Consider the following 21385-nt stretch of genomic DNA (forward strand, 5'->3'; position numbering starts at 1 on the left):
TTTCACATGGGCTTAGTTGCTCCACAGCATATGGGATCTTCGTGTTCCAGGGATTGAACCCGTGACCCCTGCTTTGATAGGCAGATTCTTGACCACCAGGGAATCCCACTAATAGCTTTTTAAAAATTTGTCTATTTGGCTGTGCTGGGTCTCTGATGCAGCACACAGGATCTTTTGTTACAGTGCATGGATTCTCTAGTTGTGCCCCATGAGCTCCGGATTCCCAGACTCTGGATTCATAGACTCTGTAGTTGTGGTGTGCAGGCTTAGTAGCTCTGTGGTATATGGTATCTTAGTTCCCCGGCCAGGGATCAAACCGTGTCTCCCCTGCATTGGAAGGTGGTTCTTAACTACTGGACCCCCAGGGAAGTCCCACTAATAACTTTTCATGTGGCAAAGCTTCCCTGTAAGAAAGTCTTTGTATTTCATTCTAATAGAATCCCAAAAGTACTACACTACTAACAGTTTGTTCTGAATATAAACATAGAGACTTAAGAGCATCCCAGAAGTTTCACAAAATTGTTTTCTTAAAAGAAGATAGTTCATTTTTATTTAAATGTTCTGTGGGGTTTCTTTGGTTTTTGCTTTACTATATTGTGAGTTCCTTTATCAGAGAGTCATACTCAGATTTTAAATTCTTAAAATCATTTTCTGAATTGATTTTGTAATTTGCCTTTGCTGTAGGCAATTTGGAAAATTCAAGTACAAATATACCCTACAGTCTGTTTCAGTTGTTTAGATGACTGTTAGTCTGTTTCTACGTATTTCTGGATATTCTTATGCAGTTATGATCGTGCTTTCTATAGTTTATTCTCTATTCCCAACTCTTACTCTCAACTATTGCATTCTCATTTTATCATGTGCTGAGGTATGAATTTTAATGTTTAAGTTCCTACTCCATTATGAAGGAATTAATTTTTCACCATCTGCCTTTGTGACAAACATCTTTATAGGTAGATATTTCTCTGCATTTATGAGTATAATTAATTAGAGATTTTTTAAGCAATAAAATTACTAAGTTGAACCGTTAATATTTTTAACATTTTGGATATTTTTTAGATATGCTGTCCTTTTATGAGCCCTCTAGCAGATGAGAATGCTTGTCTCACCACATATGCAGAGAAGAAAACTATCAAAATGACTATCAAATGTGCACGATTGACTATCATACCTTTAGTTTTCTGGTTTGGTAACTAGAATTCTTATTTTAATTTCTGTTTCTTTTAAAGTGGAATACAAATTTTAAAAAAACGAACACTGTAAGTTTGTTTTTCTTTGTTGAATTTCCTGCCGACCTTTTTTTTTTTTTCCTTTTTCTTTTTGGCTGAGCCTCACGGATTGTGGGGATTCTCCAAGCAGGGATCCCAACCCATGCCTCCTGCATTGGAAGCATGGAGTGTTAACCACAGGACCGCCTGGAATGTCCCCAGACCTTTCTTTTTCCTACTGGGCTGGAAACTACACTGGGCATGAAAAATCAAACTACCTTAAAGACAGTTGTGATTCCTTCCTTTATTAAGTTAAAACAAGATATGTTGGTTTTTAATTCATTGTTATCCTATTTCTAATGAATCAAATCTCAGGGAGAAAATGCTTTCAAGTGGGTTTAGACTGGAGATACTCCTTATAGGCAGCTTAAACTCTGAAATGTTAATGATGGCTGGGAATAGAAATCATTTTAAAGCCATACCTGTATAATTCTGTATCCCTGTGTACAAAGATGTGTATACAGGTGAGAATCCAAATTTAGAATAGCTGTGAAATCAGTTTTAACTATATCCTTAAATCCCTTTCCTCTTAAATGCAAAAGTACAAGCTAACTTGTAAGTTGTACTGTTTATCCTTATGCAGATCAGTTGAGTTTTGGTTTTTACTGTCTATCTATCTGGTTATCCTAGACAAAATGTAACTTAAAGAACTTTTCATTTTGACCAAAACCCAGAGAGGGAGAGGTCAAATTTATTTAATGTGCCCTTTTAAAAAGGGAATTAATATTTAAAACTAAAGGCTTCTAGGACAGTGCTATAGTTTAAAGTGCTTTAAATCTTCCGGAGTGCTTTGAAAAATGTTGTCAAAATATTTTTAGAATTTTCTTTTTAACCTTACAGCACACAATAATGCTAGCTTGCTAAAGTAGAGGAAAGGCCACCTGGTAAGAACTCATCTTCAAAAAAGGGCAGAGGAAATTACATTGATAGCTACTGTCTATTTTTATTTCTTTAGTTTGGGGTGGAGGGAATGCCTCAACTATCTAATATGAAATGTTGTAAGTTATATTAGCAAGATATTTGAAAAGTATAGTTAAGGAAATCTTAACCAACATTCCTGTTAGGCCAGTTCAGTTCAGTCGCGTCCGACTCTTTGTGACCCCATGAATTGCAGCACGCCAGGCCTCCCTGTCCATCACCATCTCCCAGAGTTCACTCAGACTCACATCCATCGAGTCCTCTGTCGTCCCCTTCTCCTCCTGCCCCCAATCCCTCCCAGCATCAGAGTCTTTTCCAGTGAGTCAACTCTTTGCATGAGGTGGCCAAAGTACTGGAGTTTCAGCTTTAGCATCATTCCTTCCAAAGAAATCCCAGGGTTGGTCTCCTTCAGAATGGACTGGTTGGATCTCCTTGCAGTCCAAGGGACTCTCAAGAGTCTTCTCCAACACCACAGTTCAAAAGCATCAATTCTTTGGCGCTCAGCTTTCTTCACAGTCCCAACTCTCACATCCATACTGACCACTGGAAAAACCATAGCCTTGACTAGATGGACCTTAGTCGGCAAAGTAGTGTCTCTGCTTTTGAATATGGTATCTAGGTTGGTCATAACTTTTCTTCCAAGGAGTAAGCATCTCTTAATTTCATGGCTGCAGTCACCATCTGCAGTGATTTTGGAGCCCAAGAAAATAAAGTCTGACACTGTTTCCCCATCTATTTCCCATGAAGTGATGGGACCAGATGCTATGATCTTTGTTTTCTGAATGTTGAGCTTTACGCCAACTTTTTCACTCTCCTCTCATCAAGAGGCTTTTTAGCTCCTCTTCACTTTCTGCCATATGTGTGGTGTCATCTGCATATCTGAGGTTATTGATATTTCTCCCGGCAATCTTGATTTTAGCTTGTGTTTCTTCCAGTCCAGCGTTTCTCATGATGTACTCTGCATATAAGTTAAATAAGCAGGGGACAACGTTAATACTTTCATATCATCATGTCTCTTTCCTTCCTTGCACTTGGCTCACATGATAGTTTATCACTTCCGTGATTATGTAGGTTGTCTTTACCACTAGATTGTAAATCCATACAGGCAGGAGCTGTAGCTTTTTCCTTATTTACCATATTCCTGTTGCCTAGCTAGTGCCTGACTAGCTAGGAGACTAGAATCTCCTTTAATAGGTAAATACATTTTTCCCCCCATTTTGAGTTGCTTTTATTTATTTATTTTTTTACAATATTGTATTGGTTTTGTCATACATTGACATGAATCTGCCACGGGTGTATACGTGTTCCCCATCCTGAACCCCCATCCCACCTCCCTCCCCTGGCTGGCTTCACTCTGTATAATATGCTCCAGTTTCATCCACCTCATTAGAACTGATTCAAATGCATTCTTTTTTTTTTTTTTTTTTTTTCAAATGCATTCTTTTTAATGCTCCATTGTGTATATGTACCACAGCTTTCTTATCCATTCATCTGCTGATGAACATCTAGGTTGCTTCCATGTCCTGGCTCTTGTAAACAGTGCTGCGATGAACATTGGGGTACATGTGTCTCTTTCAGTTCTGGTTTCCTCAGTGTGTATGCCCAGCAGAGGGATTGCTGGGTCGTATGGCAGTCTGTTCTCCATAGTGGCTCTTCTACATAGTGGCTCCTAGTTTGCATTCCCACCAACAGTGTAAGAGGGTTCCCTAAATACATTTTTTAACTTGTTATTTTGGCAGAACTTAAAGTTGGATAGTATCAGTGTTGATAAAAGATGTTCAAAAATGCATAGTAAATGTTACAAGAGGAATATAGAGTAAACTGTTAATTTAGAGACTGTAGAATTGAGGATGGAGATGTGTTGTAGGAACATGAAAGTGATCTTTTACTTTTTACACTACTTGTGTGTTGTCTTTTTTAAAAACGTAATGTGTATGTCCACACTGAGTGTTAGCTTCACCTTGCTCACATTGCTTTACTTCTTTTGAGGCTTGGAATAAGTACCTGTAAAATGGGTTTAGTGCATTCTCCATATGGTATTTTTAAAAATTTAATAATATATTTTATTATATTTATTGGTTTTATTTTTTAGATTTCACATGTAAGTGATATCATACAGTATTTGTCTTTCTCTGACTTATCTCACTTGACATAATACCCTCCAGTCCATCCAAGTTGTTGCAAATGGCATAATTTTAATTCTTTTTTATGGCTGAGTAGTATTCCTCTGTGTGTGTGTGTGTGTGCGCGTGCATACACACCACATGTTTATCCATTCATCTCTTGATGGACATTTAGGTTGCTGATTAAAAAAAAGAAAAAAACATGTTCACAGATGCAGAGAACAAATGAACAAACTGGTGGTTACCAGTGTGTATGGAGGGGGAGATAAGACAGGGAGTTAAGACATACAAACTGTAATGTATAAAATAAACTAGAAGGATATATTGTACAACACAGGGAATGTAACCATATTTTATAACATTATAAATGGAGCATAACCTTTAAAAATTGTGAATTACTGTCATACACCCTTAATAGTGATGAAGAATCCACCTGCCAGTGCAGGAGACACAGGTTTGATCCCTGGGTCAGGAAGACCCTGTGGAGAAGGAAGTGGCAACCCACTCCAGTAAATCTTGCTTGGAGAATCCCATACACAGAGGAGCCTGGGGGGCTACAGCCTGTGGGGTCACCAAGAGTTGGACACGACTGAGCATGTACCCATATGCCACACCTGCAGCTTATAGAAGATTATACATCAACTATACTTCAGTTAATATATATATTATTCAACATAAAATATCAACATGTGTTCTATATAGAAAATTATTGAGATATTTTGATTTTTTTATACTATGTCTTCAAAATGCAGAAATTTTAAAAATTGAGATAATTGATACAACATTTTATTAGTTTTAGATGCACAGCATAGTGATTGGACACATGTTTTTTGTGAAATGATATGTGGCTTATTCTCATGATAGGCATTATATGTTATACTCACAGCTCATCTTGATTTAAACTGTAGATTTTCATCAGAAGTAGTTGGTATGATTTAGGTGTCATAATGTTGAAAATACAGATTCACAAAGCCTTTAACTTATACTGAATCATACTGAAAAGTTTTCTGGTAACAGACTAGAACTGCCAGATTTTTAACTTAAATTTCAATGAATTAAAGTTTAGAATTCATTTCCCACTTGTCACAGCTACTTCTGAAGGGCTCAGTGGCTTGAGTTGACGCTGACCACTCCAGAGGAATGTGTATGAGGCTGGCAGGACAGCGAGCAGCCTCCCCGTCTCCGCCTTGCAGCTCTGCAGCCCAGGTATGCTCCCGCCCTTGGCTCTCTAAGAGAGATCGGCGCTGCCAGGTTTCCTGTGGGAATGACATTCTATTCAGTGTCCTGATGGTCAGAAGGCAGAACCACAATGAGTATTACGAACTAAGGGATTTGTTATAGAACCTTCTCGTTACACAGCAGAGAAAGGAACAGGGGATGCTGAAAGACCAGGGTAGTTTGACCAGCCAACTTCCTGAAGCCCTGGTGCAGGTGAACAGTTGGGGCCCACGAGGCACTCCAGAAAGCCAGGCCCCTGCAGCTGCTGGAGTTGGGCCTCTGGAGGGTTGCTAGCGGAGCATCTGGGGGAGGTGGTTGCCGCTGCACCTGGGGCAGTGCTGGGCTCACTTCTGTCTTCAGGGCCTGCTGTAAGGCAAGAGGAACAGAGAACAAGCAGAGCTGGATGCTGCCAGCGTCTCTGGGTCTGACCCTCACTATATCAGCTCTGCCGACCCGATGCCCTTTAACGTTCTCAGCCGCTTCCAGGTACAGTGGGCAGAACAGCACTTGGACTTGAGAAGTTCAAAGGTGGAAGCGCTGCAGTGGAAAGTGGGAGGGGCCAACCTTAAAACTCAGGCCGTGGAAAGATACGTCTTGTGTGCGTGTTCTAGAGACTTTCCACAGACTCTGCTTTTTCTCATTAAGTAGGGAATGTAGTGTTTAATTTCTGAAAGGCTCATTCTTTGTAGTACCATCCCCATCTGCTGGAATATCAGGGTTCTGCCACAAAAAGCCTAAGGCTTGGTTATGTCTTGCTCACAGGTAGAATTAATCCCATTTTAGTGTGTGCTTTCCAGTTTCTGAATGTAGGTGTTTTTTCCATCTTTTTGACTGAAGAAGAAATGAGTACAGTTAAGGGGAAGAGGGAAAGTATAGAGGTCAAGGATTGAGGCTTCTGGAATCAGTTCTAGATAGGGTGTTTCTACCGTGAAATAAGGGGCTTAGACTAAGTAGACTCCAAAGTCTCTTCTGTTTTTAATATTCTGTGGTTTATTCTAGTTGAATAGGATTTTAATCCTAATTTATATTGTCACTGAACTTCTAACATTAAATTTAAAGTCTCAATCTAGACTTCTTTATAGAAACTTTTAATTTTTCAAATTGATTTCTGGGATATTAAGTTTGAATTACTGTACCCTTCTTAAAACTTTTTTCTGGCTATAATAATATGTTCACTGTAAAATTTTTGAATAAATCATATATTAGAAGGAAAAAAATCATATGTAATCCCACTTCCCAGTTATAACTACTGTTACTATTTTAGTACCTCTCTCTCAATATTTTTATAACATATTAAAGAGAAAGCTTTCTGAATGTACTATATAGTAATTTGCCTCTTTCTCTTCCTTTTATCTTTCTGTGTCATTAACTTTCTTTTTTGGGGTTACATAGCATTTTACTTTGTATGATTGATACATTGTGGGATTCTTAACCTGGGTCCATGGATAGAATTCAGGAAGTCAGATATCTTGGGCAGATAAAATCTTAGATATTTTATTGTCACCAGTGTTTAACTGAAATGTAGCATTTCCTCCTAAATGTGGGCGCAAAGTCACAATAATACTAGCAGGATCTAATTCTTTGGCAATAATAACCATCAGTAGGATGATCAGACGTTTCCTGTCTGATTCCTTTACAGTCATTGCACATACCTTGAAGTGTTTACATTCATCAGTATGAAATTATCACTGCTTTACATATTTTACATCATACTTAGAAGGTATCTGTTCATAGGCTTCAGCACATTGCCAAATGGTTCATAGTACAAAAAGTTAAGAATTTCAAATTGTTAGATAGTTTACTTAAATAGGTGTCTACTTTAAAGACTAGCAGAAGTACATTTGCCTGTATCTGTGATTATTTGGACATAGGATGAATCTCTAAAAGCAAAATTTTTTCATCAAACAGCTGTTTTTAAAGCATTTAAGTGCACATGTTAGGTTGCCCTTCAGAAATGTACTAGTTTGCTCTCTTACTTGAAACACCCAATTCTTCCTCTTTTTTTTTTTTTTTGCAGATGGTAAAGAATCCACCTGCAATTCGGGAGACCTGGGTTCAATTCCTGGGTTGGAAAGATTCCTGAAGGAGGGCATGGCAACCCACTCGGTAGTCTTGCTTGGAGAATCCCCATGGACAGAGGAGTCTGGTGGGTTGCAGTCCATGGGGTCACAAAGAGTCAGACGTGACTAAGCACAGCACAGGGCACGTGTGATCTTACTTCTCTGACCAGGGGTCGAACCCATGCCCTCTGTGTTGAAAGTGTGGAGTCTTAACCACTGGACCACTAGGGAAGTCCCACACAGTCCTTTATAAATCACTAGCTTTTGTATTCTCTAGAAGCTGATACTCCCATGCTTTGGCCACTCTTGAGAGTCCCTTGGACTGCAAGGAGACCAAACCAGTCAGTCCTAAAGGAAATCAACCCTGAATGTTCATTGGAAGGGACTGATGCTAAAGCTGAAGCTCTAATACCTTGGCCACCTTATGCGAAGAACTGACTCATTTGGAAGAGACCCTGATGCTGGAAAAGATCGAAGGCAGGAGGAGAAGGGGACAACAGAGGATGAAATGGTTGGATGGCATCACCGACTCAATGGATATGAGTTTGAGCAAACTCCAGGAGATAGTGGATGACAGGGAAGTCTGACGTGCTGCAGTCCATGGGGTCACAAAAAGTCGGACACAATTGAGCAACTGACCAACATTATTATTGTTTGGCCCTGTAAGAGGTCTCCAATATGATGTAATGTTCAAGGAACTTCTGCAAATCCCAAATTTGAACCAGCATAGCATCAGGGAAAGTAACATTTCATTGTATTTAGATGTTAGTCACTCAGTCGTGTCCAACTCTTTGCATCCGCATGGACTATAGCCCACCAGGCTCCTCTGTCCATGGGATTCTCCAGCCAAGAATACTGGAGTGGGTTGCCGTTTCCTTCTCCAGGGGATCTTCCCGACCCAGGGGATCGAACCTGCAGCTCCTGTGTCTCCTCCACTCCAGGCAAATTCTTTACCATCTGAGCTACCAGGGAAGCCTGATTAGGTTATACTAGTTTTAGTATAACACAAAACTAGTGTAGGGGATACCAAATGGACAGCATGTTGTATTCCAGGACTCTGGACTGGAGTCTTGAGAACATTCTGCTTCAGAAGCTCCGTACCAGAAGCCATAAAGTAGGTGGAGCTAGACTCCAGTCATCAGTCGTCTTTCTTGTTCTCCACCAGGAAGAAATTAAATTGTCAACTTCAAAACATATGTATGTACATGGCAGTGGAATCTTGGAAACACCAAAGTGTGAAATTGACATTTTACTGAATAAGTAGGCAATTGGGGCAAGGATAATAAGAATAGGGAGGAGCTAGTGTTAAGAGTTGAACTCCTGGTAGGATGGGATGGGTTTAGGACAAAAGCTCCTTGGGGATCTAACTGGTGAGAATGGAATCCATTAATAATTTAATGATAGTAGGAGTGCCTGGTCTTGAAAGATGGCTAGAGAATGCATGACGCAGAAAAAGTACATAGCATGTGAAAAAATAAAGGTACAAGTACTTAGGTTTCCACTGTGGCTGGCATATTTGTCTGAATCAGCTTGAAGAGACCAACTCTATTGAAGTTGCTTAGAATCATTTGTTTTCAGAAAATAAATAATTTACCGATAAAGCAAGTCTGAGCTGGGGCGTGTGTGAGTGTAGAGCTGGGTCTGAGAAAGTACCCAGAGTAGGGATGAGGCAGGAGGGTGGGTTGGTCCTTGAGTTATGATCCCACCTCTGCCACTTAACAGCTTTGGCACTTTGGCCTTGTCTGAGCCTTGTTTGCTCACTAGTTTAAAAAGAAAGAAGGAAGAAAAGATTTAACCTGTGGTGGTCTTCCAGCTCTTTTCCTGCTGACAGGCCATCAGGGACTTCTGTCCAGAGATTCTCAACCTGCCTGTAGCAATTACTTGTTTGGTCAGTCCTTGTTGAGGGGCTTGAATTACACAGAACAGTCTTAATTTGCAAATGATCAGACACCTAATTAGAATTAACTTTAGCATAATGTGGGATGTGTAGGGAGGCTGTTGATAGGAAGCTCACAGAATAGGAAGACATTTTGTCACAACTCTGTTTCTTTGCTGCCTCTCTCTCAGAGTGAGTTTCATATTCACCCTCAGCTCATTAACACCCTCTGTGTTACCTGAGGAAGGGGCTCCATTCACATCCTTGGGCATCATGAGGTCAGGAAGTTCTTCTCTCTCTCCAGTACCCAGTTAGAAAAACCTTAGGGACGGAGTCTCAGGTTGTCTTGAGCTGTGCCCATACTAGGAGTGGCCTCTGAAATCACATGGAGGGGTTACTATAACCCAGGTTGGCTCAGATGCCCACCTGTGGACCATCACTGTAATGAGTGATGCAGCAAGAAAGATGGCATTTGCCATTTGGACCACTTGGATAGTATAGGAAGAGAAACAGTTAAAGCCTGGGGTGTGGCAGAGCTTTAAAAGTCCTCTCTTTGGAGAGTCATGGACTAGGCAGCAGCAGTCTTTGAACACTTGCTTGTATATATCCAAGTTTAAAAAAACAATGTATCCCTCAGTGAGATCTAGTTCTTACCACCCACTCCAGTGGTCATTATCTGCACCCCCTCAAAAAAAAGCCAAACCAGAATATAGTAAGTGTTGGCAGGGATGTAGAGAAATTGAAACACTTGTACTTTTGCAGAATGCAAAATGGTATAGCTGTTGTGGTAAATAGTGTGGTGGTTCCTAAAAAAAAAAAAGAATAAACATAGAATTACCATATGATCCAGCAGTTCCACTTCTAAGTATATATACATAAAAGAAGTGAACTCAAGGATGGAAACATGTTTGTTTGTACCCTGATATTCATAGCAGCACTGTTCACAGTAGCCAAATGTGGAAGGAAGTAACCCAGATGTCCATGGAGAGACGAATGGATAAACAAAACGTGGTATATACATCCAATGGGAAATTATTCCTCATTAAAAGGGAAGGAAATTTTGATACATGCTGCAATATGGATAAACTCTGATGATATTCTGCTAAGTGAAATAAACCAGACATAAAGGACAAATACTACATGACTCCATTTCTTGGAGGTACCTGGAATAGTTGAGTTTAGAGATAGAAGATGGTTAGTTACCAGGCACTCGGGAAGGGTTAGTGGGGAGTTAGTGTTTGATGGATACAGAGTTTTGTTTTGATATGAAAAAGTTCTGGCAGTGATTAGTGGTAATAGGTGCATAAAAATGTGAATGTACTTAACGCCTCTAAATAATACACTTCAAAATGGTTAAAATGTTTAAATAAAAAACAGTTTAAAAAATACAATGTATACCTTGCATGTTTAACTTTGTATCTTGATTTTCATTGGAAAAGTAATGGAATCAAAATTTGCAGAGATTTTTATACTTACTATGTTTAGAAACCTGTAAATTAGCTCTTTAATCGTGGAGAATTTTCTCATTATTCCTTTTCTCCTTTATTGTATTTCTAGTCTACTTCTCCCACAAAATTTTATACTAATGCAGTGTTTTATATTTCAGTCTTCTGTTGATCACGTTATACTTCTCTGAAACAAAAATTGTACATAAATTGAAATTTTAAATTATTTCCTGTGACTGAAAGGCTTATAAGTATTTTGGATTGCTGTGGCCATTGATTGCTAGAAAATTGATTAAGACAATCTAAAGGTTAAAATTTTTGATAAAAATTTTCTTTAGTAATTATTTATTGGAAACGCTTCTTAATGAGATAAATGAGGCATTTTTATAACTCATGTAATTTTGGATGACTCACTTATTGCCAGAATGACTCAGGATTTCAACACCAAATACATTCCTATTTTCTGTTTTTATAGATCGGTGCCCTATTGAGTAAACTTGTTCACATAAATAAGTAGATGGGACATGAAGGCATTGTTATAGCAATGTCACTCAATTGTTTGAACTCCTTAACTTATATGCAAAAAATCAGTCATCTATTTTTAGTCATTTACTTGCCGACAGTTCCATTCATTCTTTCGTATTTATTGAAAAGAAGGAATTGGAAACCATCTAACTTGTGAAAAGATTTGTTACTTGAGACATTGGTCATTGAATTTCTCAGTTTGGGGAAGGTATACCAAAAATGCTTAATGGAGATTTCAAATGACTATTGTTGTTTTTTTCACTTAGGGACCCTGTTTAACTCAGATTACCTAAAGGATTGAGAAAATTAAAATATTGTTAAATTTAAACTACACCTTTACAAATACAGTTTATTTTAAAACAAACAAAAATTTTTTTTTGGCTGCAATGTGCAGCTTGCAAAATCTTAATTCCCGAACCAGAGATTGAACCCAGGCCCTCAGCAGTGAAAGCATGGAGTCCTAACCATTGGACTGCTAGGGAATTCCCTTAAAATGCTTTTTATTTTATCACTTGCTTTAATTATGTTTTTATGTTTTGTCAAAACCTTGGGTCTATAGATTTTAACTTATTCTGCTTATGGAAAATGTCAACTGTAAAATCTGATTTAATGAATGATTTCTTATCATCAAACCAATTACTTCATTCAGATTTGCTTTTTGTCAGAAAAAGTAACTTCACCCCCCCACCACCATTTTATTGTGAACATTTTCATGGATACAGAAAAGATGAATAAATTGTAAAGTGAGCACCCGTGATACTTATCACCTAGATTCTACGATGAAAGTTTTGTCATATTTGCTTTATGTCATGTCTGTTTATATATCCCCTTAATCATTTATCAAGTATGCTTATATATCCCTCTGACCATTTATTGTAGCCCAGATGGTGCTAGTGGTAAAGAGCCTGTTTGCCAGTGCAGATGTAAGAGACACTGATTTGATCCTTGGGTTGGGAGGATCTCCTAGAGGAGGAAATGGCAACCTACTCCAGTATTCTTGCCTGGAGAAGCCCATGGATGAGGACCCTGGTTGGCGACAGTTCACGGGGTCACAGAGAGTCAGATATGACTGATAACATGTGCACTCACACAACCATTTATCAGTCCATCTCCTTTTTTGATGCATTTCAAGTGAATGGGAGACATGGGTATAATTTATTCCTAATATTTGAGTGTGCATATTGACTCTAATGTTCGGTATTTGTTCAGAGGTTCTTTAATACTTGAATATGCATGTTGACTCTAATGCTTGGTATTTGTTTAGAGGTTCTTGGAGGTAAAATTAATAAACAGTGAAATGCACAAGGAATGCAGAAGAACGTGTGTCATTAGGTGCATCCTGACAAATGTGTGGATGAAACTCCCCACAAAATGTACATAGCCATTGCCTCAGAAAGTTTCCTCATCCCATTTCCCAATTGGCTCCCACCTCTATCCCTTGGAGGCAACCACCCTGTTTCACTTGTTTATTAGCTTTGCTTCTTCCAGAACTTCAAAGAAGTGGAATCATATACGTAGGTACTTTTACGTAAGGTTTATTTCACTCAGTGTAGTGAGATTCATCTCTCTTGTTGCGTCTTGTTTCAGCTGTAGTTCTTCTGACTCTTTGCGACCCCACTGACTGTAGCCTGCCAGGCTCCTCTGTGCATAGGATTTTCCAGGCAAGAACACTGGAGTGGGTTCCATCTCCTCCTTGAGGGCGTCTTCTCAACGCAGAGATAGAACCTGCATCTCCTGTATTGCCAGGCGGGTTCTTTACCACTGACCCACCTGGGGAGGCTGTTGTTGCATGCATCAGTAGTCTATTCCTTTTTATTGCTGAGAAATATTCTAGCATATATGTGTATACACCACATTTTATTCTCCTGTTAGTGGTCACTTGAACTCTTTCCAGGTTTTGGTGATCATGCATAAAGCTTCTGTCACTGTCCATGTGCAGGTCTTCATTCTTTTTAGTTGAATACCTTGGAGTTGAATTGCTGGGTCACAGAATTGTGTCTATTTAATTGTATGAAAAATCAGCATAGCTTTTCTAAAAGCGATTGAACCATCATAACAATAATGTATGGAAGTTCTGATCGGCAATACCAAATGTTGGCAAACTGTGGAGCAGTCTTTTAATTTTAGCCATCTGGTGAATATGTAGTAGTATCTCATTGTGGTTAAATTTACATTTCTTTGATGACTAATAATGTTGAGCAGTTTTTCAAGTGCTTATTGTCCAGTTGTATATCTGTGTGAAATGCCTTTTGAGGATTCTGTGCTCTTTTTTTAAGTGTGCTTTTAAAAAAATTTTTTTCTTTAACTTTTGAGTTGTTAAGATTTTTTATATACTCTAGATACTAGCCATTTGTTAGGTATGGTTGCAGATATTTTCTACCGTTTTATAACTTGCATAATTATTTTCTTAATGGTGTCTTGATGAGCAGACATTTGATAAGTCCTGTGTATCAAAACTTTCTCTGAGGATCATTGCTTTCTGTGTCCTCTGTGGGGAACCTTGCTCTGTATCCCCTCACCCAAGCTCACAAAGATAGGCTACGTTTCCTTAGAGAAGTTTTAAAAAGTTAAAACTTTTAGGTCTCTCTGATTCATACTAATGTTTACATATGGTGTGAGTTGGAGGTCAAGGTTCATTCCCTACCCCCAGCGATATTAGGTTGTTCAAGCACCATTTGTTTAAAAAGCCCTTCCCCCTGAATAACCTGAAGGCATGTATATTATTGGGGTTTCATTGAATATGTGAATCAATTTGGTAGGAATTAGCTTTTTAATAGTATTGAATTTTCCACTTTGTGAACATGGTGTATGCCATTTTAAAATTTAAACATTGTTAGTGTTTATTTCCAGAAACGTTACAGAAATCATTTTGAAATAAATTGCAGAATTCATTTGAAGATTATTAGTGTGATCAAGGCTAAAATAAGCCAGTGATTATATTTTTGTGGTTGGAAATACAAAGTAAACCTGGTGTCTCTCATACCTTAATCTGTCGTGTGACTTAAAGTGTAGCTGAAACTATAAGGACGGTTTCCTTGAGCATCTATGCATCATGCATTCTCTGTAATTAGCACTCAGGTTAACAGTACATTGTCTCTTGGAGTTGTGATTGACTCAAGTTTAGCCTTTACAGTTTGATGATGAGTGAAAGGAAAGGTTAATAGTAAGCTGCAGCCTGAGGGTCGGCTTTGATGTGCCAGGCAGGAGGAAAGTGGCCAGGGCCCTTGCTGGGGAGAATGAACACTGTGAGGAGCGTGCTGAGTAAGAATGGGGTGATTACCTGGAAGAGAGAGACTAGGGTAGGAAGACCATTTTAAACTCGGACTCAAAGTGTGGGCAGCACGTGAGTAGTGTAGGCATCACTTGGGAGTAGGTTAAGAACACGGATTCCAGGGCCCAGCCCATACCTGCTGAGGCAGAGTCAGTGTTGTTGATTGCCGAGTCATCCCTATGCCCTGGAAAGTCTGAGGAGCACTGCTTTAGGGGAACATGCAGTCTTCCTGGCGTGCGTGGTCAAGGGCCCCAGTGCAACAGTGGTTGACATGATATTGACAGGTGTCTGACTTCTTGCATGGTGGCTCTTTTGCTTCAGGTTACCAAAATGGATTTACAGAATCATTTCTGTTTTCCTGATTTGGCAGAAGTGGCAGGTTTGGGGGATAGTCGTTCAAATGGTCTTTTTAGAAATACATTCTTAGAAATGCCACTTTATGAGCTTTAAAAAAACTTTTAAGAACATAAAGCATTGATTTAAGTAGCCTCAGCTTACTGTAAAGTCAGTTATTCAGAAGAAATCTAGTGGGGACCAGTGACGCAGTGTCCTCTCCTGTTCCCAGGGACTGGATTTGGAGGCAAAGCTGAAATTTTGTAAGAGAGTTCAAGTATGGTTGCTGTATAGACTGTAATAGTGTGCTTGTCAAAATGCTAAAGAGGAAAAAGAAAGGAGAACACCACTTTTGTGATACTGTTTGTGCAATGACTAAAGGAAGATAAATCCGTGAGTGGCCTGCTACCCTCACACATTAAGCTGTGTTTTTCTGTGTTCCTTTACCAACATCTGTCAACAAACAACATTTTCATGTAGTTAAAGCCATGATGTAGATGCAGCTTTGTAGTCTGTTAAGTCATTTAACATATTTCTCTGCCCCCAACCTCTTCTTTTCCCTCCTTATCCATCTGCTTTTCTGCCTTCTTCCTCCTCCCCCCTTTCGTCCCATATGTCCTTGACCGCTTCCCTAGCTCTGATCTCTGGTTCATCCTGAGTGCTTTACCACATTAATTATTGTTTAACAGTGTAAAGAGACAGTTCACTACACTCCTGAGCATCAGTTTCATTTTCCTGCCTCAGTTCTTCCTGGCTTGGTTGGCCCAAACAAACCTTGCTTACCTTCTCTCCTGTTAACTCCTCTGAACTAGATCCCCTTTCCCCTAGGATCAGCTCATGCGGCATCTGCTCTGTGAAGCCAACTTGTGTTTCTTGGGGGCCTCAGCTGACTTCTTGCAAGCACCATGGGCCTTTATACTATGGATCCTGCACAGTGGTTTCATAAATGGAGGCCTGAAGTCACTCTTCTCTCCTTGTTTCACCTCCTTAGTTGCCAGATGCTCAAGAATGATAGTTGCAGAGGACCATGAGCAATGTCATGCCAAGTCTTGTTGACAGAGGAGTCATCAGTGGACAGACAGGTTCTTAGACTGAGGATGGAAAAGATTAGAGGTGAGGCTGCACTCCTCTTGAGGGCTTCCCAGGTGGTTCAGTGGTAAAGAACCTGCCCACCAATGCTAGGAGACCCAGGTTCGATCCCTCTGTCAGGAAGATCCCCTGGAGGAGGAAATGGCAACCCACCCCAATGTTCTTACCTGGAGAATTCCATGGACAGAGGAGCCTGGTGGGCTACAGTCCATGGGGTCGCAGAGAGTTGGATAAGACAGCATGCCTGCATGCATACAACTCTGAGCCCTAGAATCAGCCCTTGGGTCACCTCTGCATTTTGATCCTCTCAGCAGTCATTCTGTTCTAGACTGTGACGAACTTTGGGCTTTGGGTCAGTTTACTTGAGTTTTTCAGTTGCTAAGAAATTTGGGCGATTATGAAGAAGGTAACATATTTTCAAGGGGAGATCATTTTAAAATTCTGAACCAAATCAAGGAACTTAATCAGAAATGTTGCATTGGTATTGATATGGAAACTTGCAGGGTTCGGGTTGATATAGAAAGTGTTTAAGCTGAGAGTCTTTGTTCAAACAGATTGCCTTAGAAGTAAATCTCACCTCATCACGTGCTGGTTCCAAGCTTCTAGTATCTTCGGAGTGTCTGGTGTGTGCTTGGCTAAAGATTATAAGGAATATCCTCCAATAAAAGGGGTCAAGTTCCTGCTCAGCATCAGATGTGAGTTTGAGAAGCAAAGACAGGCTTTCCTCAGTAAAATCAGCCTTTGAATTTCAGCCCTTTCAGCTTACTGAGCATTTGCCCATGTTGACAGTTTACCTCTCAGACTTTCTGTCAATACAGATCGAAGGGGTAGAGAGCAGAGTGGGTAAATTTGGAGAGCTGGGATCATTAGAAAAGAGGCTTTTGGAGTAAAATGTTTCTGAACACAAATGGCCACAGATAAGACTGAATCATGGCTGCCAGTCCACTTAGGACAGTATCTGTTGAACTTGCTGCATTCGTAGGGTTGTTAATATTTGCCCCCTTTCTCTCTCCAAAGTGCCTTGGTTTGGATGATAAATTATATGGTCACCTACTGAAACCAAAATACCAGTACAATAGTTTGTGCCAGACACTGTACCAAACACTGTATGTGTTCCTCATAAAACCCCTGAGAGGGAGCTGCTTTTGCCACTGTACAGGTGAAGGATGCTCAGGAAGGTTTAGTGACTTGACTGAGATCACACAATGGCAGATCTTGTGAGTAAAGCAAGATCTACAAAATTTTAAAGCCACTTCATTTTTCCTAGCCTGCCACACTGAAGGTTTACCAGGTGTGTCTTCTGTTAATTGGAGGAACTAGTGAAGGAATTCTACAACGGTAGTGCAAGCCTTTATCTGAAAGAAACAGTGGGATGGAGAACGTCTGGGTAAAGGTGAAGGTGGTGCGTCAGTGGGAGTGCTGGTAGTCAGGGGAGAGGCATACTGTACTGAGACCTCCAAGCTCCTGCGTGGCTTGTAGCCACTTATTCCTAAGTGACCTTTAATGGTCACTCATTTGAAAAGACCCTGATGCTGGGAAAGATCGAAGGCGGGAGGAGAAGGGGACGACAGAGGATGAGGTGGCTGGATGTCATCACCGACTCAATGGGCATGGGTTTGAGTAAACTCTGGGAGTTAGTGGACAGGGAGGCCTGGCGTGCTGCAGTCCATGGGGTCAAAAAGAGTCAGGGTGATTGTATAGACCAGTGCTACTCAAACTTTTAAGTGAATTAACGTCAGCTGGGAATCTTATTAAGATGTAGATCTATTCCAATTCCAGAAGTCTTAAGTGAGGGCTGAGAGGCTGTATAACAAGATTCTGGTGATACTGACTCTCTTGGTCGGCCACGCTAGACTTTGGGCAGCAAGAGCACAGTTGATAGCTAGATTCTCTCTGCGTGCAGCATGAGGTCCCCATAAACACAAAGGCCCTGATTTTAGCCGGGGATGGGAGAAATGATTGCTTCTAGATATGGGTGTGCTCACAGTGGTGGAAGGGACCATACCGAGAGTTTGTAAGGGGGGATGGGTACTTACTTATATATGGGTGTTTTTAAAGGAAGCATTCATTATGTTTTTATAACTATTACGTATGGATTATTTTTAAAGTGTGTCATAAGCTTGGGGGAAGGTTGGACAGAGAAGCTGGTGGGGGAGTGGTCTGGGGTGGGGGCAGCGCCAGCATGGGTGGGCTCTTGCTTTGCCTGTGCAGTGGTGAAGAGGTTTTGACAGACACAGGCTTGGAGCAGGCAGAGTATCTACAGCCAGACAGGAATAACGTGGATGGATGACACAGCAGCAAAGCTCTTTAAAAAAAAAAAAAAACCTCCGAGGGGAGGAGTCCCTCCCACAGACTGGCCGATCTCCCCATCTCGGCTGTGCCTGAGCGCCTGTGGACAGAAGGGGACACTCTGGAGGCTCTGGCCAGCCATTCCTGTGGCTAACAGCAGTAGCTCCCACTCTGCCCACCTTGTACCCTGTCCCGGGTGGTCCCAGGTGGGCATGATTCCTGTGTCTGGTTGCTTCTTGCTGTAGAATGACAGAGCAAGCAGGGTCCCTGGTCTCAGTGTGAGCAGCCTGCCTGCCATGTGGCCGGGACCCTCACTGTACCCTCCTTTCTAAGGACGAGGCCTTGTGACTGGAGGTCATGTTGGAAGAGATGGATGGATACAGGGAGAGTGCGTTGGCAGATAGGAAGTGGCAGAGGTCCCAGAGGTTCTGGGCAGAGCTGGACTTGGTGCTGGGGCTGTGACTGGTCATGGGAATAGGGCTGTGGTCCCAAGCAGCTCCCCTGCCTGGAGAGAGGGTCTGGGTAGCCAGAGGTACCAGGGCCCCTCCCGTGGCCGGTGTGCTCTGGAGGAGCAGGCCCAGGGGCTGTGAGCTCCTGAACCTGGGGCTTCTGACAAGGCACATCCTGCCTCCGAGATTGCTTCTGCTGTTTTGGTCTGATCAGACTCTGTGAGGGGAGTGTTTCTGTGCCTGCAGTTGCAGGACGGGGAGCTGGTCCTGCTATGAGATTGATGCCCACCCTTTTGGAGTGAGGGAACTTGGGAACTTGGAGTAAGTATCCTAGTCAGGGGGCTTCCCTGGTGGCTCAGACGGTAAAGAATTTGCCTGCAACGCAGGAGACCTGGGTTCAATCCCTGGGTCGGGAAGATTCCCCTGGAGGAGGGCATGGCAACCCACTCCAAAATTCTGGCCTGGGAAATCCCCGTGGACAGAGGAGCCTGGCAGGCTATAGTCCATGGGGTCCCAAAGAGTCGGACACGACTGAGTGAGCGAGCACATCTTTGTCAGGATAGGTCTTACTCTGGCGTTTGGGTGACCCAGTGACTCCCCCGCCCCCTGCCGAAACTGACCCCTTTCTTGGTAGCCAGCTGCTGCTGACAAGCCTGGAACACCAGGTGTCATTCCCCAGGGTTCGAGTGAGCTGTGTTTTCTGAAGCCTGTCCCACCCCTGGCAGTAAACACTGCTGTGTCAGGGTAGGGCTCAGGGGCCACTTGGAGCACACAGATTTTTGCTAGCAGAATTGTGAAGCTTTGCATCGGGCTGCAAAACCAGGGCTTGAGCAAGCAGCTGGAGAGAGTCCAGGACTAGAGTGTTTTTGGGTTTGGGGGCGGAGAGCAGAGGGAGGGGAGGGAGGGGCAGGAGGGCAGAGCTGGCCGAGCAGGCAGCCTGCTGCTTTGGCTCCGCTGTCAGCAGAGAGGACTTCAGTCGTGCCTCAGGCCGCTTGGCCACCATTGCTGGAGACCGGAGGGCGCTGCCTCACAGCCGGACTTACCAGCACCGCACCCGGACTGTTCCCAGCGGCTGTTGTGCCGTCGCTTCCCTGGGAGGCAAGTCCCCTCCCTGCCGGTCCCCTGCTCCTCCCCGCTCTCTGAGGGGTGATGCCGCTCTCCATTGCACGGCTCAGCCGGCTGATGTCACTGGCAGCGGGGAGCATCAGCAGCCTGATCACATGCTGGCCCAGTCTGTAATGCAGACGGGATAGGGGTGTGTATGTGGGGAGGGGGCTGTATGGCAGCCGCTCCTGCTTTAACACCCCCAAAAGTGCAGAGGCAGTGGCTGCAGCATCCGGCCAGCTTGGATGTCTAGTCTTCGAGCCTGAGGAAACTATTCCTAATATTATTTATTGTTGATAATCCTGGGGAAACAGCCCTTAACTCTGGGCTTCTGCTGTTTTCCTGTCCAAAGCAGACTTCCAGGACTCAGAAGAAACAGTCACAAGCAGGATGCTTTTCCCCACCTCTGCGCAAGATTCTTCCCGTGGCCTCCCAGATGCAAATGACTTGTGCCTTGGCCTGCAGTCCCTGAGCCTCACAGGCTGGGACCGACCCTGGAGCACCCAGGACTCAGACTCCTCAGCCCAGAGCAGCACACACTCGGGTGAGTGCCGGAAGATGAGCCAGCGGGGGGAGGGGGCGCATGGGGTGTGGAGCAAGGATATCCACAGCAACAGTTGTTCTCTTCCCCTTTGCATCCCCCACCGCCCCCCCATACAACATGGAGCTGTTTTGCAAAAGATGGAAATGCTGGCTGTGAGTGTGGCAGGACAGATGGTGGCTCGTAAAGGCAGGCACCGCTTTCCCACTTACCCTGACAAATTCCCTGGAGTTGTTAGTCTGTACCTGAAGTGGCCCTGAGAAGGATCCCCAAGGTGATAGCCTTATGCAGAAAAGATCCAGCGAACCCCCTAGTGCCCAGGCCTGCCTTGGAGATGATGAAGCAAAACACTTTTAGGCGGGGGAGGGGACTTTAGGGGCTGATGACTGGATGTCCAGATTCTATTTCCCAGTGGCTTTTAAAACTAGGGAGCTCTGTGTAAAGGATGGGTGGTCCCCGAATCATAGCGAGGGAAGAATTTTAGCCATATGTGAGGCTGGGTAATCCTAGGGTATTGGAATTGGCTTCACATAAGGCTGAGAGCATCGATCCTGGAAAAGGGGGTAGGCAGGGTGAGCCGGGTGGAGTAACTCTCGGCTATGGAGACCTTTTTTCTCTCTTTTTTTCTTTGTGTTAAGGGTGACCAAGTGGGTGAAGGAAGAGCCATTCCCCTTAGGGTCCCTTGTCGTCCTGGAAGGATTCGATGGGGACAGATTGAAGGGGGCTTCTTGGCAACTCCTCTAACTGCTTCTGCTCAGACCTCCCACTGTCCATTAATTTCCCTCTCATGGTTCAAGGGGGTGGGTTGGCCAGACACAAATCCTGGAGCATTCAGGAAGAAATGTGAACTTAAGAAATAACTGTAACTATACATAA

At 42.4% G+C, this 21385-nt stretch overlaps 1 protein-coding gene across 4 annotated transcripts in view; it reads left to right on the forward strand.

Annotated features, from left to right (window-relative positions):
- The window catches only part of CPEB1 (cytoplasmic polyadenylation element binding protein 1), a 111027-nt gene that overhangs the window by 65428 nt on the left and 24214 nt on the right, over positions 1 to 21385 (forward strand). For all 4 annotated transcript variants that reach the window (XM_040257516.1, XM_040257517.1, XM_040257518.1 and 1 more), the window contains exon 3: positions 20324 to 20512. In XM_040257516.1, coding sequence (XP_040113450.1) covers positions 20324 to 20512 — 189 coding nt within the window. The remainder of the gene's footprint in view (positions 1 to 20323; positions 20513 to 21385) is intronic.

The sequence above is a fragment of the Oryx dammah genome, unplaced genomic scaffold (assembly GCF_014754425.2).
Source record: "Oryx dammah isolate SB20612 unplaced genomic scaffold, SCBI_Odam_1.1 HiC_scaffold_16, whole genome shotgun sequence".
Classification (NCBI taxonomy): Eukaryota; Metazoa; Chordata; class Mammalia; order Artiodactyla; family Bovidae; genus Oryx; species Oryx dammah.